General features: G+C 42.5%; 4 protein-coding genes across 10 annotated transcripts in view; 2 read left to right on the forward strand and 2 right to left on the reverse strand.

Moving 5' to 3' along the window:
- Positions 1 to 382, reverse strand: part of herc2 (HECT and RLD domain containing E3 ubiquitin protein ligase 2) — a 42,508-nt gene extending 42,126 nt beyond the window's left edge. For all 4 annotated transcript variants that reach the window (XM_056377999.1, XM_056378001.1, XM_056378000.1 and 1 more), the window contains exon 1: positions 270 to 382. The gene's annotated coding sequence lies outside the window, so the exon portion shown is untranslated. The remainder of the gene's footprint in view (positions 1 to 269) is intronic.
- A 2,113-nt stretch (positions 383 to 2,495) lies between these two features.
- Positions 2,496 to 6,183, forward strand: nipa1 (NIPA magnesium transporter 1). The gene is made up of 5 exons (XM_056377683.1): positions 2,496 to 2,713; positions 2,845 to 2,892; positions 3,016 to 3,106; positions 4,351 to 4,511; positions 4,764 to 6,183. The coding sequence occupies exons 1-5, from the start codon at positions 2,581 to 2,583 to the stop codon at positions 5,270 to 5,272; spliced, it is 942 nt and encodes a 313-aa protein (XP_056233658.1). The 5' UTR covers positions 2,496 to 2,580; the 3' UTR covers positions 5,273 to 6,183.
- An 813-nt stretch (positions 6,184 to 6,996) lies between these two features.
- On the forward strand, positions 6,997 to 11,562 carry nipa2 (NIPA magnesium transporter 2). Of its 3 annotated transcripts, none has more exons than XM_056378155.1 (6): positions 6,997 to 7,221; positions 7,880 to 8,110; positions 8,536 to 8,592; positions 9,067 to 9,157; positions 9,260 to 9,420; positions 10,384 to 11,562. In XM_056378155.1, the coding sequence occupies exons 2-6, from the start codon at positions 7,972 to 7,974 to the stop codon at positions 11,040 to 11,042; spliced, it is 1,107 nt and encodes a 368-aa protein (XP_056234130.1). In that variant the 5' UTR covers positions 6,997 to 7,221; positions 7,880 to 7,971; the 3' UTR covers positions 11,043 to 11,562. The 3 variants fall into 3 exon arrangements, with proteins under 3 accessions (XP_056234130.1, XP_056234131.1, XP_056234129.1); XM_056378156.1 differs by lacking the exon at positions 6,997 to 7,221 and adding an exon at positions 7,296 to 7,540; XM_056378154.1 differs by lacking the exon at positions 6,997 to 7,221 and adding an exon at positions 7,637 to 7,770.
- cyfip1 (cytoplasmic FMR1 interacting protein 1) overlaps positions 11,510 to 15,136 on the reverse strand; it is a 30,930-nt gene continuing 27,303 nt past the window's right edge. For both annotated transcript variants that reach the window (XM_056378153.1, XM_056378152.1), the window contains exons 26-31: positions 14,852 to 14,982; positions 14,689 to 14,761; positions 14,212 to 14,306; positions 13,848 to 14,086; positions 13,604 to 13,751; positions 11,510 to 12,141 (exon numbers count right to left, since the gene is read on the reverse strand). In XM_056378153.1, the coding sequence (XP_056234128.1) occupies positions 11,977 to 12,141; positions 13,604 to 13,751; positions 13,848 to 14,086; positions 14,212 to 14,306; positions 14,689 to 14,761; positions 14,852 to 14,982 (851 nt within the window). In that variant the 3' untranslated portion in view covers positions 11,510 to 11,976. The remainder of the gene's footprint in view (positions 12,142 to 13,603; positions 13,752 to 13,847; positions 14,087 to 14,211; positions 14,307 to 14,688; positions 14,762 to 14,851; positions 14,983 to 15,136) is intronic.

Below are 15,136 nucleotides of genomic sequence, written 5' to 3' on the forward strand. Positions count from 1 at the left end.
ACTCTAACGGTTAATAACACACACTGACACGGCATCACTACACTCATACTGCAACACCTAATGCTAGGTAACGTTCACGTTAGCTTGGTGGCTAATGCTAACTACTTAGCTTGCTAGACAGCTAATACTAACAGCTAGCTAAACCAGCTCTCGTCATGCAGGCAACGACGAATAAGCTGAAGTGACATGACACGGAACCGGGAGAGTCTGGTTCAGTGTTTTGTGGAGAAATCCAACGGGTAACATGTCAAGTTAGACAACAAAATTACCTGCGGTCTCTTCTCAAGCTATTCTCGTCCCCTCAGCTGCTTTGCTGCATTAACAAGACGTTCATAATGGATTTGATTGACAGGTCGCGGACTAGGGCATGAAGCATGGAAACAAATTGCGTAGTCGTAACTGGGTGATCCAATGCGTTTGATTTGGATCACCACAGCCGAGGCGGGGTTTCTAGTGCGCTGCGATCCGTTGGCCACAGATTCTACTCCGCCCACCCGTACTGTATGGGGTCTTAAAATGTGCGCTCCTTCTGGATTGGAGGCGGGACATAGGAGGGGCGGGGTTGGCCTGGAAAGAAGACTAGTTGCTCCACTAGGGGGCGCTGTGTCTCAACGAAAGGGTGAGGGGATTCATTTCATATGATTCTGTCAACTGCTTAGTTATTACTCATTTCATACCGTTTTAGATGGTATGAAATACCATTATAATAATTATTGTTATTATTATAACAACAACAATAATAATAATAAGAATAATAAAAACTTTATTTGTTTAGCACCTTTCATACAAGAAATGTAGCACAAAGTGCTTCACATGAAAAGAAAACAAATAAAATCATCATAAAACATTGTTAAAAGCATTGATCTAAAGTGTTAAACATTTAAAACATAAATGTAAAATTACATTTTTAAAAAATGAATAAAATAATACATCATTAAATAGGCAGCTATTAAAAGATTAGTTTATTTAATTTTAGAGTGAAATATTTTGTAATGTTATTTTATTGACATTTTAAAGCCATTATAACGCCTTGGGAACACATGTAATATGCCACAAAGCCTTTTCTACCCAAACAAATGAAACTATTTTGAATTGAATGTTGTATCATTTTGGTGTTGTTTTATCTGTCTGCTGTTATTTTATCATTTTGCTACTATGACATTTTCAAAGGTTTATCCCCTTAGATATTTTGTGAAACACATAAGTCTAATAGAGTTTAGGTAGAGTATTTAACATATGCAGTGTAATCCCTACAAATCACTTGGGTGAAAAAGGTGTGTTCCTCCTGTTTACACAGTAACACAGCGGCTCCAGCAGATACTGCTTTGATGTTGTCCTGTTGTAATGGGTCCAAGGTGTCATGTCATTGGCCTACGTTATAGTGAAGCTTTATGAGATGAAGCAAATTCTAGATCTACCAAGGTTCTACCAGCATGTGAATTTTGCAACTTCCTGTTAATCTAATACCTGCATACAGACCCAGGGTGAAACAAGAACAACCAGTTTGGAAGTCAGTGTGACCTCAGGACACCATCCCAGCACTCTGCAAGCTTTGGCTGCACACAGTGGACATTTGTAAAGCCACAATCTTGTCCTCAAGGAGATTTACATGTCATGGCAGCGCAGTGGAGAGGGTCATCAGATAAAGTTCCTGGGGGTGTTCCTGACCAGCATGACCATTAAGAAGGCCCCTAACAGCGGCTGCACCCGTTGCGGAGACTAAAGTCCCCATCACCTTCTACAGGGATAGTTATTCTAACCTCCTGGTTCTGTAACTGCAAAGTGACCGTATAGCACCACCTGACCAGGATAGTGAAGACAACAGGGAAGATCTCGGCTCCCCTCGCCCCACCCTGACTGGGCAGAGTTTCTTGAATCAATAGAGACCCCCATCACATCCCCTGCAGCCTGGGAGGAGGTGCAGGAACAGAAACTTCAACAAATACAATAAAAAAACTGCTTCTTCCCCCAGGCACTCAGAATCATTAACATCTAATGCTGGTACTTATTTGCTGTAACACTGAGTGTGTCCTTTAAAAATAATAATTCCTTTCTTTATGTAGCACCTTTAAAAACAAGGGTTTACAAAGTGCTTTGACATAAAAGCACAAACATACAAGAGAACAATGGCAGAAGAACCCAAACAACAACAGTGACCTATAAACCCGTAATTTAATTTAATAATATTCTAACAACATTTTGTTTTATGTGCACACAAATGATAAACAAATGAAATAAATCCTGAATTTCTCCTATAGAATAAAGTATCTATCTATCTATCTATGGAATCTTTTTCTATGAACAGTGGTAATAGTTTTATTACAATAATATATTTTCTGTGACTGTGAAATTTCAGAGATGGAAGAAAACATGTTTCTTGTGTCTGAATCTCAACTGCTGAATTGTCTCTTCACTGTTGGAATAAGGAGAAGCGGTGCGACCGCAGACATTATGTCCATGGGTGGGACGGTGCAGCCGGGTGCTGGAGGGATCTGCGCATGCGCACTACCTCACTCGCAACTCAACCTACCAAAGTGAACAGTGTTGTCCAGTCAACCCAAATGCAAAACGGCCATAGTAATGGCTTTTGACTCGGAACCAAGCGGTATTTCGCCTCCAGTTGCCGGAATATTAATAGCTGTAATATCAAGTTTCATCAATGGCTCGACATTTGTGCTTCAGAAAAAGGGAATATTACGCTCCCGCGACAGAGGTAGACTGAAACAGCAGATAAAGCAGACGAACATAATCTGGTCTCTACCAGCACAAACACGGGCAGAAAGCCATAAAGAAACAACATCATGTGATTCACACAAACTAAACTGTTGACTGTGTTTCCTTCAGGAGGCTCGTACCTCAGAGATGTGGTGTGGTGGAGCGGCACAATGTCCAGTGAGTATAGCGCCACCTGTCGACCCTGAATACACACAACTCCCATTCTGAGTCTCTTACTTCACTGTTTTCCATCAAATGTTCTGACACACTTTTTCTTTTTGTTAAATTTAACTTCATCAGTGGTTATTGGTCAGATTGGGAACTTCCTGGCGTACAACGTGGCCCCTGCTGTGATAGTTACACCACTGGGAGCCCTTGGAGTTTTATTTGGGTAAATCCAACACAGAAAAGGATTCTTACTTCTTTCTTTTTTTCTTTTTTTTTAAAAATGTATTATTATTATTTACTTATTTACCTGGACATTGTGATATTGTTTGACCAATCCAGAGACAGAGTGTCTACACAGCAACACACTGCAGCTTTACTCATTTTCATTGTACTCAGTCACATGTGCTTTAGGCCCCACCTGCACCGTGCATCCAAAGTTCACCTGACTTCCGTGAGTAATAACAGCTCAGGTGATGGTGGTGATGTTTTTTTTGTCAATGAGGAAATGCCAGTGAGATTTGTCCTTATCTCAGAGTCGTAGCTGACAGCTGGCAGGACTGAGACCTCAGGCTGTGTAACGTCATGTAAGGCTGCAGTGCGGGGATTATTTTCATCATCAGTTAATTATATCATCATTACATCATTTTGTGTAGATTGTCAGAAAGTAGAAAAATACCGTTTTATCCAACAAACAATCCAAAACACAAAGATAGTTCATTATTATTATATATGACAAAGAAAAACATAAAATCTGCACATTTTAGAGGCTGTAACCAGTAAATACTTTGCGTTTTAGCTTTGAAAATGACGATTACTTGATCAGCAAAATGTTTGATATAACTTTCTGATAGATAGAGTAACTGATTAGTCAATTTATTGTTTCAAGTTAATTCAAAAGTTTTGGTCAGTTTTTGTTCTGTTTTACTCTAAATTCAATTTAATAATAATATATTTTAATATTACACAGGAGGCTGTCCACTCATTTTTTTTTATAGAGGTCCACTTACCACCCAATTGCTGATTTTAGCAAAAACAAACATGAATTTAATTAAATATTTTTTTAATTGGTTAATCCATCCATTTCCTGACACTGACTCCAGTCCAGGTCACACTAAATGATTCATTATAAATAGCTGGTAATTATTCCTACATAGAGTTTTGAAGTAGTGACAAAAATGTTATATAAATGTAGATCTAATTATCCCTGCTGGTTTTTTGTCTTTCTTTGGTGGATATTACAGGAAAAGTATTAAATTGTATTTTACATGGTGTTAAAAGGGTCTTTTTTTAATCTAGTGAAAACTGCAGAAACCAGTTTCAGGTTGAGTAAATGATCTTTGTATCATCACCATCAGCCATCACAAAGTGCAGTTGTAAATACAGTGGATTCTGTGAGTTGTCCTGTGTGTGTGTGTGTGTGTGTGTGTGTGTGTGTGTGTAACAAGATGCTGTGTGTGTGTGATGCAGGGCTGTGCTGGCCTCTTGGATCTTGAAGGAGCATCTGAACATCCTGGGGAAGCTGGGCTGTGTGTTATGTTGCTGCGGCTCTGTTGTGCTCGTCATTCATGCCCCTAAATCGGAGGCTGTAACGTCGAGACTGGAGCTGGAGGAGAGGCTGTCAGACCCAGGTGACGTTTACATCAAGTCTGTCTGATTTTTTTTTTGTTGCCTTTTATTTACTCTAGTAATTGATAAATGTGTTTTTTAAATGGATGAAGTACTGCGTAGAGGTGAAAGCAGCCCAGTGAGGAGAGCCAATTAGTCAATGTGCAATCCAGTTATTATCAACTTCTTCATTTAAATTCTTTTTCTTGGCAAGAACAGACACTATGATGACATTACCACTGAAGACAACTAAAATGTACTTTGTCATCCTGCAGTGTTTGTGGTGTACGCCCTCCTCGTGGTCCTGCTTCTGGTCACTCTAATCGTGCGGATCGCTCCAGCTCACGGTAAATCAAACATCATGGTGTACGTCGCCATTTGTTCCCTTCTGGGAAGCTTCACCGTCCCGAGCAGCAAAGGACTCGGCCTGGCAGCCCAAGACGTTTTTGGCGAGGGGCCGCCGAGCGGCAGAGCTCTGGTTCTCTTCCTGGGCTTGCTGGGGACGCTGGCCGTCAGCATCCTCATACAGTTCTTCTTCATCAATAAGGCCTTGGAGTGTTTCAGCTCCAACATGTTTGAAGCCATATACTACGTGACGTTCACCTCCACCGTGATTCTCGCCTCCGCTCTTCTCTTCAAAGAGTGGACTGCGCTAACTCTGACCGACACCCTCGCCATGCTTTGCGGTTTAACGACAGTGTGTGTCGGGGTCGTTTTACTGCGCATTTCCCAGGAGGCTTTGGTAACCTGGAAGAAGAAGGAAGCGCGGGAAAAGACAGACTGATTGAGACTTTTGTGCCATATTGTATTTCTTATTAACAGTCTACACTTGTTTTGTACCTTGTTAACTCCAGTTTCAATGACCGACACTACAGTGTATTCATAACTAGTTTCACCTAAAATTATACTTGAATCTTCTCTCAGTTATTGTGTAATCTCCAAATACCACTGACTGTTAAATGCATAATTGTTTTCTAGATAATCATTCCTGTTTTAATTTCATTATTATGATGCAACTGATCTTCATGAAGTTTGTTATTGCCCTTCAGGTGAGCTTCTAAAGGCAAACTCAAACACGGCCCAGGGACCAACAGTTCATTTGTCAATTTGCACATTTTTACTAATTTTAAACGGTTAGACGGAGGCTTACCAAACAACTGAACAACTACAAATAATTCAAGTCTTTAAGAGGTTTGTTAAATGCTCCTTTCTCCCCAGGCCAGACTGTCTGAGCGTAGAATCACCTGCACTTTGACTTATTCAGTGTGCCTGTGAATTATTCAGTGAAATTTCAGAAGCAGCCTGTTTAGTGCAGGGGTTGTACAGACGGTGAGTATCAACAGTGGCGGAGTGTTTTGTCAAATGGATGGATTTGTAAAGCTGATATACCAAATAGAAACTATTGTTCTGCAGCCACTAATTGTTTTCTGGTGATATTAAACGTGTGGCCACGTGTTATGTTTGTGTAATTCAGACGTTGTTTAGATTATGAATTATTTATTTACATCATAAAAATGTTCACTCTCATTTCTGCTACTGTGTGTGTCAGAGATGGTTTTAACGGTGATGCCTAGTGACTTGGCAGTGCAACATAAACTTGCAACTGCTGTGCTGGCACTGACAAGTCACTGTCTTTACAAGCTCTACGGTTAGCGTTTGGTTGAATTGCTTGAATAATAAAAATAAATCAAACTAGTTGCATGTCAGCATCACGTGTAAAACATCTTTTTCCATCATCAGGCAATTATTGCCTTGAATCTGTACCGCACCGTCAGGTTTCTAGGGGAGGGAACAGACGTAAATACCTTCGACATCATTCGTCTCTATAGATGTTGGAGATTAGCCTGCAACTATTTTTATTGACAGCTATTTGCCCAGTTGATTCATCACTTTGTTTACAGATTGAATGTCTGATGTGTCGCTTTATGTGACCAACAGCCCACAACTGCCATGTATTTCACTCACTATCACTGGAAAATAAGAAAATCTTCACATTGGAAAAGCTGACATCTGAGATTGTTTGACATTTTTGCTTGAAAAAAATCATTGGAATAATGTATCGATTATTAAAATATATTAGTTATCAATTAATTTTCTGGCAAACAAATAATTGATTAATTGGTCATTTCAGTTCTATGGAATTATTCATAGATAAATTATGAATTGAAATCTCCTGTTTCCTCCAATGATAAAACTATAAAATACATAACTATAAAAAAAATAAACTATTAGAAAACAAACAATAAAAATAAAATGTTTCCTCCAATTCATTTCATAAAACAGACACATATCATGAAACTAGTAAGTTTAATGGTTGCCATGATGCTATAGTCTCTATTATTAGTTATGTATATTTTTAGTTTTTTCAAATATTATTATTATTTTTTTTTTATATATATAATTGATGGTGTGTAAAGACTCTATGGTGATAAAATACAATCACGTGTCGACTTTGACTTGGGAGAGCAACATTATCTGTGTGGTTCCGGACTTCAGCCTGCGGAGGGCACACGGTTCAGTGGCCACATCCCCGGTCATAAGCGGAAGAAGAGGCTCGCAGTGCGGCAGTCGTGAAGCGGTGTCGGCGCTGGCTGAGTGTGAGGAGACGGAGAGCGGTATGCGATGGTTAGCCACCGAGCCAGGAAACGAGGCTAGCTGTTAGCCAACCCCTAGCTGCTGCCACTCTCTTCTTGTTGGCGGGGGAGGGGGGGTTACCAGCCGCCGTTGGGACAGGTATTTAACTCTCACTGTGACTTCTCAAAAAACCCGACCACCAACTCACACTCGGATTCTTGCTAACTGACTCCGCGAGACCAACCAGCTAGCTAGCTAGCTAGCTCAGCTCGCTAATGTAAGCTAACGTGGCTAACGAGGGATAGCCTATGCTAGCAGTTAAATACTTGTAAAAACGATCTGAACATAAGGCGGCGGTGCTGCTGTGCCCGCTGCGGTCGAAGTGGTTGCCCAGATTAGCCCGGTACTTATCAAACCAGACCCTGTGAAAGGGCGACTTCAGGCTAGCTCGTTGAGGAGCTGCACCTAGCGCGCCCAGGTGAGGATTTTAACCTCCGTGTCACTTCCTGAATTCCTGTGTCTTGCAAGAACAATACTTACATAGCAGCTGGTTTTTGCTCAACACCCAGACAACCGGTTGGCTTCTCAACAGTCACCTCAGTGTGAGCTCATGGTGACAGCAGATAATTTTAGGTGTGCAGTGACTGATGGATTCTACCCACCCATTAAATGATGGTTTTCCTGTTTGTACTGTCACCTGTGGAGACGGTAGGTCTTCACTGCTGCGGTGATGATGGGTGTTAATGTCCGACCTTTAGTAACTTAATAACAGCAGCTTGTTTAATGCCCTGTTATCTCCCATGTGCTCTGCTCTCAGGTGTCTGGGCTGGCCACAACTGCACTCTTGCTCATCATCTACACTGTTTGGTCGTAAATGTGACAGATCACTTCAACACATCCAGCCTTACTATGGGTCAGGACAGGGGGAAGTATGACTTTTACATCGGTCTGGGATTGGCCATCAGCTCCAGCATCTTCATCGGAGGCAGTTTTATCCTCAAGAAGAAAGGACTTCTGAGGCTGGCGAGGAAGGGGTCTATGCGGGCAGGTATGGATCTTTTCTGAGTGTCTAATGCACATAACAGCGACGCTAACATCAAGAAGTAAGTTGCCCAACTTTGTCAGTTGAGTTTTGACACTCCCTGGTGTACTTGTGCAACAAAGAAAGCAAACTGAGAAGTCAAACCAGTGGGGACTGACAATTAACATACCAGACGATGCTACTTTTCAGGCTCACCTGGTTCTGCTCACCTGTGAAGGGTGTGTGTTTGTGTGCGTTAGTGAGTGAGTCAACAGGACACGCTTAACACCTAGTAATCATTAACTTCATTATTTCACTTGTCCTTCTGCTCAGATCCAACAGAAATGCATGAAGTGCAGTCAGGATTACATCATTCAAGTTTTGCTTACATGCAAGTTTTATTTAAACGAATAGGATCACACGTTCTGAAATATTTATTTTTTCCGCTTCAGGCCAGGGTGGTCATGCATATCTAAAGGAGTGGCTATGGTGGGCTGGTTTATTATCAAGTAAGTGATGACTCTCTGCAGTTAAACATGTAATCAGATACACGCCTGTTTAGCCTGGACGTGGTGATTCGCAGGTGAAATCATGTGTATATGTTGAAATTAAAACTGGAATAAAGTTGGTTCAAAACAGGTTTTTCAGACTTCTTGGTTACATGTAACTGTTATAATAATCTGGACCTTTTAAATGAGTGTTTTCCATGTGTAGAAGGTCCTCACTATTTATTGAAATATGTCACTGACAAGCCGTTGAAACCATTTTAACTAACCTTGATGTCTAAAATAAATTTACAACCGACCATAACCAAGTGTTAACCTAGACTGCCATTAACCTGCAAATAACCAAACCAGTGCAGACATGCAAACTATCGTTGTATTTGTACTTGTTGTAAGCCTCAGACAGCACGTCTGTATCTGCCTTCATCTACAACATATTTATCCTTTTCATATTTAATGTGATGCCTTAATCCTTTGCAGTGGGGGCCGGTGAAGCAGCCAATTTCGCAGCATATGCCTTCGCTCCTGCGACTCTGGTCACCCCACTGGGAGCCCTCAGTGTGCTTGTGAGGTACAGACAACCCGCTGCATGAATTGGACAGTTTTCTTCTCGTTTGTAAATGGATTTTCTGGAGTTGAGTCTCTGTGACTGATAGAAAATATCATATTGCAGCGCGGTGCTGTCGTCGTACTTCCTGACGGAGCGGCTGAACCTGCATGGGAAGCTCGGCTGCATGCTCAGCATCCTGGGCTCCACCACAATGGTGATTCACGCACCGCAAGAGGAAGAGATCAGCAGCCTCGACCACATGGCCAGGAAGCTGGTCGACCCAGGTACAGAGCTACAGATGTCACGATAACAGGCACCAATACCAATGACATTCAATGATTGTCTGCACCACATTCAATACCACAGCAAACACACACACACACACACACACACACACACACACACACACACACACACACACACACACACACACACACACACACACACACACACACACACACACACACACAGAAGGTGTTAAAGCAGTAGTCATGGTGTGAAAATAAAATGTGTTGCGTTTTGACTGAAGTGAAGACTGTCGCCTACTGACTTGAGCACCCAGCTCTGGTTATGAGCTGTCGCGGTGTTAGCCTAAACCAGATAACTTTAGCGTGCGTGCGTGCGTGCGTGGGGAGCGTTGCTTCTTGACGACATGTTGTTGATATAAAGTTCACAACCGAAACTCTCTGTCCCTGAATTCTGTGTTGAGATGTGGATGTCCGTCTTTGAGCTGCTTAGATAGGTCCAAGGTGTTTCTTGGCGCCGTGTGCACGTACAGGCCCGCCCTGATGATTTGCTTCAAATACTAAATATTTCCACGCACAAGACTTGCTGTGTTTGTTTGTTTGTTGTTTTTTTGTTGTTGCTACACCTGCACTTCCTGCTGCCGTGTCGTTGTTATCGTTTACTGTGCCAACGCCTTATTCTCTTCAAGTCTGATGTCAGACGAGGACGCTTGAATGGTTGATGTATGAAAGAATCACACATCAAATACCAACAACATCCACTTACCTACAATTTCCTACTTTAGACTGTAGAAAAACAAGTAGACACATTTTCAGAATTTGGTTCCAAACGTCCCTGTACAGAACAGATTGTGCTTAAAAGCTTTTATATGCTTTGTTACTCATATCAACGCCCCCTTTTCTTGATTCAAGACTAAAGACTATGTCCATGTTTTATTTCTTTCAATTCATTTTTAATCCAACTTAACGCCTTTTCTCTCTCTCTTCCCCCCCCCCCCCAAGGGTTTTTCATCTTTGCCACTCTCGTCATCATCGTGGCCATCATCTTCATATTTGTTGTGGGTCCCCGTCACGGTCAGACCAACATCCTCGTGTACATCACCATCTGCTCAGTAATCGGGGCGCTGTCGGTGTCCTGTGTCAAAGGACTTGGCATCGCCATAAAGGAAGCGATCTCTGGGAAGAATGTTGTGAGGAACCCGCTGGCATGGTTCCTGCTTCTGGGTCTGGTGGCCTGTGTGAGCACACAGATCAACTACTTGAACAAAGCTCTGGACATATTCAACACCTCCCTGGTGACTCCCATCTATTACGTGTTCTTCACCACGTCTGTGCTCACCTGCTCCGCCATCCTCTTCAAGGAGTGGGAGCACATGGGCACCGACGACGTGATCGGCACCCTCAGTGGCTTCCTCACAATCATCGTGGGCATCTTCCTGCTCCACGCCTTCAAAGACATCAGCGTGAGCTTGGCTACTCTCGCCGTGTCCATGAGGAAGGAAGAACGGGCGTTCCCTGCAGCCAATGGCATGACTTCCCACAGCACGTACGAACTGCTGCATAACGAGTCCACTGGGGACGTGGAGGACAGAGAAATGGGTTTGCCTTTCGACAGCATCTCCAGAAGGAACGGGGCAATGACTTCCTCATTGGATCATTAAGGAACTTTTTTTCTTTTTTTTCCCCAGCCCCCGACTGACTGACCAATCGTGGCATTGTTGTGTAAGAACAAGACAATCAGCTGTATGGGGAGAAGTGACTTGGACAGACCAGTGGATTGTATTTAATGCTTTAATTTGCCTTACTTTTACTCAGAATATGACCTGCTCATATTCAGTTACAGTTAAAACTTAATTTCATTCCTCTGTAGCGCTGTAAATATGAGTTTTTTTAAAAGAAATGTTTTGTTATATGTACATGCATATTCATGTAATGAATTACTTTCTATAAATCAGGAGGTTTTAATATATCTTCTATATGAGGTCCTGCTGACGATGACTGCAGTTAAGAGGACGTTCACTATGATTTGAGTTTTCGTGATACTTGAAGGTAACAACAGTTTTTGTTGGGAGTCATTCTGAACTTTTTTTTTGTAGTGTTTACATGAAAAGCTCTCGAGACGAACCAACAGATTTGTTACATATTTATTGAATTAAAATGATTAAAACATTTGAAACACAAGGCACAATGAATAAATGCTTAACATGAGTATGAGTTACTTTTCAATTTCCTTTTTAAACTGTTTAGCATGCATGTTCAACAGTATAGAAAATACAAATTTACTTTCACCCCCACTTAAAATAGGTAACTGCTCACCCTTAATAATCCACCACTGCAAACCCTTAAATATTTACCTGATAAAACTAATTTCCCTCTATAGCTTTCTGCAAGTATAAAACAAAGGATAGTTCATCCATAAAAGGGGAAATATCTATCATTTCTGATAAGGCACAAGTGAATACAAATACAAAGTGGCCCAACTTCCTTACATTTAACGGTCCTTCGCTACTGAAGACCTAAAGTAAATAAGGAGGAATAATTCTAGCTGGTCTGGTAATGGTGGCAGTGTTTGGAACTTCATGCTGGTGCAGGGTTTCAGCTGCTGGCCAGCGACTGGTGTATCGGTGGTTGGAAGCATCGGACGTGTTCCACCGGCATGTTCTCTCCGTCTCCGGACTTCATGTACTTGTTCAGGATGGCAAAGATCTCGTTGTTGAGGACTTGGAACTTGCGGATTCTGTCAACCATTTTCTTCAGTGGCTACAGGAAAACATGAAGACACAAGAAGAAAATGATCTTTGTACTTGTTCAGTCTTTCTGTAAAGATTTGGGAGATCATCTCTCAGGTGTTGGTCGGTGTCCTATGATGCTTCATTTCAACTATTTGTAAAGTACACATTTTCTCTTGCTGGGAGTTACATGACAGGATTGATACTACTCATGTCTACCTGTTTAAGATGAAGCTAAACCAAAAGCTGCTTAGCTTAGCTTAGCAGAAAAACAATGGAAACAGCCCGGCTCTGTCTCCAGGTAAGAAAATCTTGCTAACATTGGCCCTCAACCGTGCGTACGACCATTTCCACGCAAGCTTCGGCATTTATCAATTTGGACGTGACCGGAAACTTCGATCAGATCTCACGTCAGGTCTGAGCTCGTGTACACAAATCTGAGTCTGGATTTGCGTTGCAGAAAATAATTATTAAACAAACCTCAGCATAAACAGTCACATATTTAGAACAGATCAAAACGGATTCTTAAAACGAATAAAACAAGATAAAAAAACACGATTCTTTTATTTTTCAAAACAGCTGTGTTGGCGCGCGGCTGCAGGAGGGGGCACTGCAGAGCCAAACTCATCTCCGTTACCCTCTTCCACACAGCGGTTTTATGCGCTCCTGTGATCCCACGTTTCAGACTGCCAAAAAGCACATCCTTATTTTGCGCCACCTCGGATGTCAGGATGTCGAATCTCCATCTCTGAAAAGTTTCGTTTTTTGCCAGTAACTCTTCTCTCCATGTTTGACCTTATCGTACGACCAATTCTGCGCTCAGATCTGCGCCTGTTTTCACGCAAGATTGATAAATGAGGGCCAGTGAGTCTAAAACTCACTAAATAACATGTTATAACTTGTTTAGTTTCATCTGTCAAAAAAAGGTTAAAAATGAGAAGTTGGGGTTTTATGCTATTATTATATTAGCTATATATGCTATTTCCCGGCTCAATAGCTTCATATTTAACGTTCAAACATGAGAGCGGTCAGTGTATTTCTCAAAATGTTGAAATCTTTATCTTCCTCCTTAAATATCCAATTCAATTACTTCCTTTTTTCAAGGGCGTTTCCTAATGTTATATTTATCTTACAAAACTTCCAAGGCCTCCTTTTTTTCTGTGACCTGTGTGAACCCTGTTCATGTTCGGTTGATGGCAGTTTTTCACTAACTCCTGATACATTACTGTAGTTTTTAAGGTTTCGCCAGGCGAAGGTTGATGGTTAACTAAAGCACAGAGCAACATGTTCACAGCAGGGAGGGTTTTTCAGCTTTACAGTCAAAAGAAAAACCTATGGTTCATCTCTGAGATGAAATCCTCATTATAGAAGTTCAAAGTAAAGCTGATGATGTGTCAATGTGCTGTCCACCAAAAGAAGTGACTGAAATAAGAGGTTCCTGACAATTATCTGGGTGCTTTATGTGAAGCCTGTCACGTGATGTTAACTCTTACCACACTCTTGATGACCTCGTCTTTGCCGTCGTGTTTCTGCACCTTCAGGAGGTGGTAGCTGAAGTCGAGGATGTCGAAGCGTCTCTGCTGTCCCAGCAGGGCGATGATCATGCAGCCCGCCCAGTGGAGGCCGTCTCCGAAGCACTGCCTGAAAAAACAGGAACGAGGCGTCGATACAGACGAGATGCTTCACATCATGTGTGCTGCAAGGGTGTGATACAGATGTGTGCGCTGCTGCACTCACTCTACTGTGAACTCATGGGCTCCCACAGGGATGCAGTACACAAACTGCATGGCACTCCAGAGACGGTGGAACTCCACACACTCGTCCACATGCATCACACCGTTGCTGGGCAGCGGCCCGCGCCAGATGGGGTCATCTAGGAAGCCTCGCACGCGCGTGAGGATGACTTCGAACATGGACAAACCACAGCACAGCCTCTCTTTGGTCAGAAGGTCGCCCTCGCGAGCGATGGCTATTTGCTGAAAGAGAAGCGAAGCGGGAGGATTCACGTCACAGCGACACACAGAGCTGTTTTATTCAACAGAAAAACATCTGGGGCGTGTGATGACAGCTTCCTGCGCTGCCTTATTTGGACTGGCCGTACCTGTGGGGTGCCGAGTCGCTCTATCAGTGGAACCATATGCAGTGCTGTGTATTTGGCTTCCAAGCGCTTCATCTTGGCGTCCAGACGTTCCCCCTCTGCACGGGGAGGACGAGAAAAGCACAACAGATGAGTCCTGTGATGTGATCCTGTTTTTATTTGTTCGTAGTCAACAAAACCCCAAAAAGACCAAAACCAATTCACCATTCACTCATTTACTTCTCCTTCTGAGACATTTATGAAGCATCACTTCATCAGAGCTTCAGATCCTCCTCCACAGGGAGGAACCATGTCTGACAGTTTCTTTAACTTCCTGAAATCAACAATCCCCCCCCCCCCCCCCCCCCCCCCTTTCACTCGGCCTTTGAGTGCATCATACTAACTAGTTCAGTAACACTGGCTTTATTCTTTAACTCAAAACACCAGAGAGACTTTTCCACTTGTAAATGAACTGAACTGTAGATCCTTTCTTGTATTTACCTTTGACATGGACTCTGGGAAGAATGTTTTGGAAAGGTGCAGCATGCAGCAAATCACAGACTTCCTCTTGTGACTGGAAGGAGGATACAATAAAAGTCAAAAGTCACTGCATCCTGAAGTAGCAGAAAAGAAACATTTTTCCTGATCATGATGTGATGCGTACCAGACTCTGCTCGCTCAGCAGACAGAACAGCATGGCGTTGCCCACTTCCCTCAGGTTCTGGAAACACACCGTCTTGAGCTCCGCGTACTCCACGATGTCCTTCAGCTGGTGGTGGAAGAACTCCAGGATACCTGGAAAGAAATACGTCTTAATTATCTCACCTGCCACATTATCACATATCCACCAATCAGTCAGTCTTCAACCATCCATCACAGCAGCAGCTTCTTCCCATTCATCCCCCAGACATTTGAACTGAGGCGCCGTTCACACACACCTGCCACTAAC

This window comes from Seriola aureovittata, chromosome 6, assembly GCF_021018895.1.
Source record: "Seriola aureovittata isolate HTS-2021-v1 ecotype China chromosome 6, ASM2101889v1, whole genome shotgun sequence".
In the NCBI taxonomy this organism is placed as follows: domain Eukaryota; kingdom Metazoa; phylum Chordata; class Actinopteri; order Carangiformes; family Carangidae; genus Seriola; species Seriola aureovittata.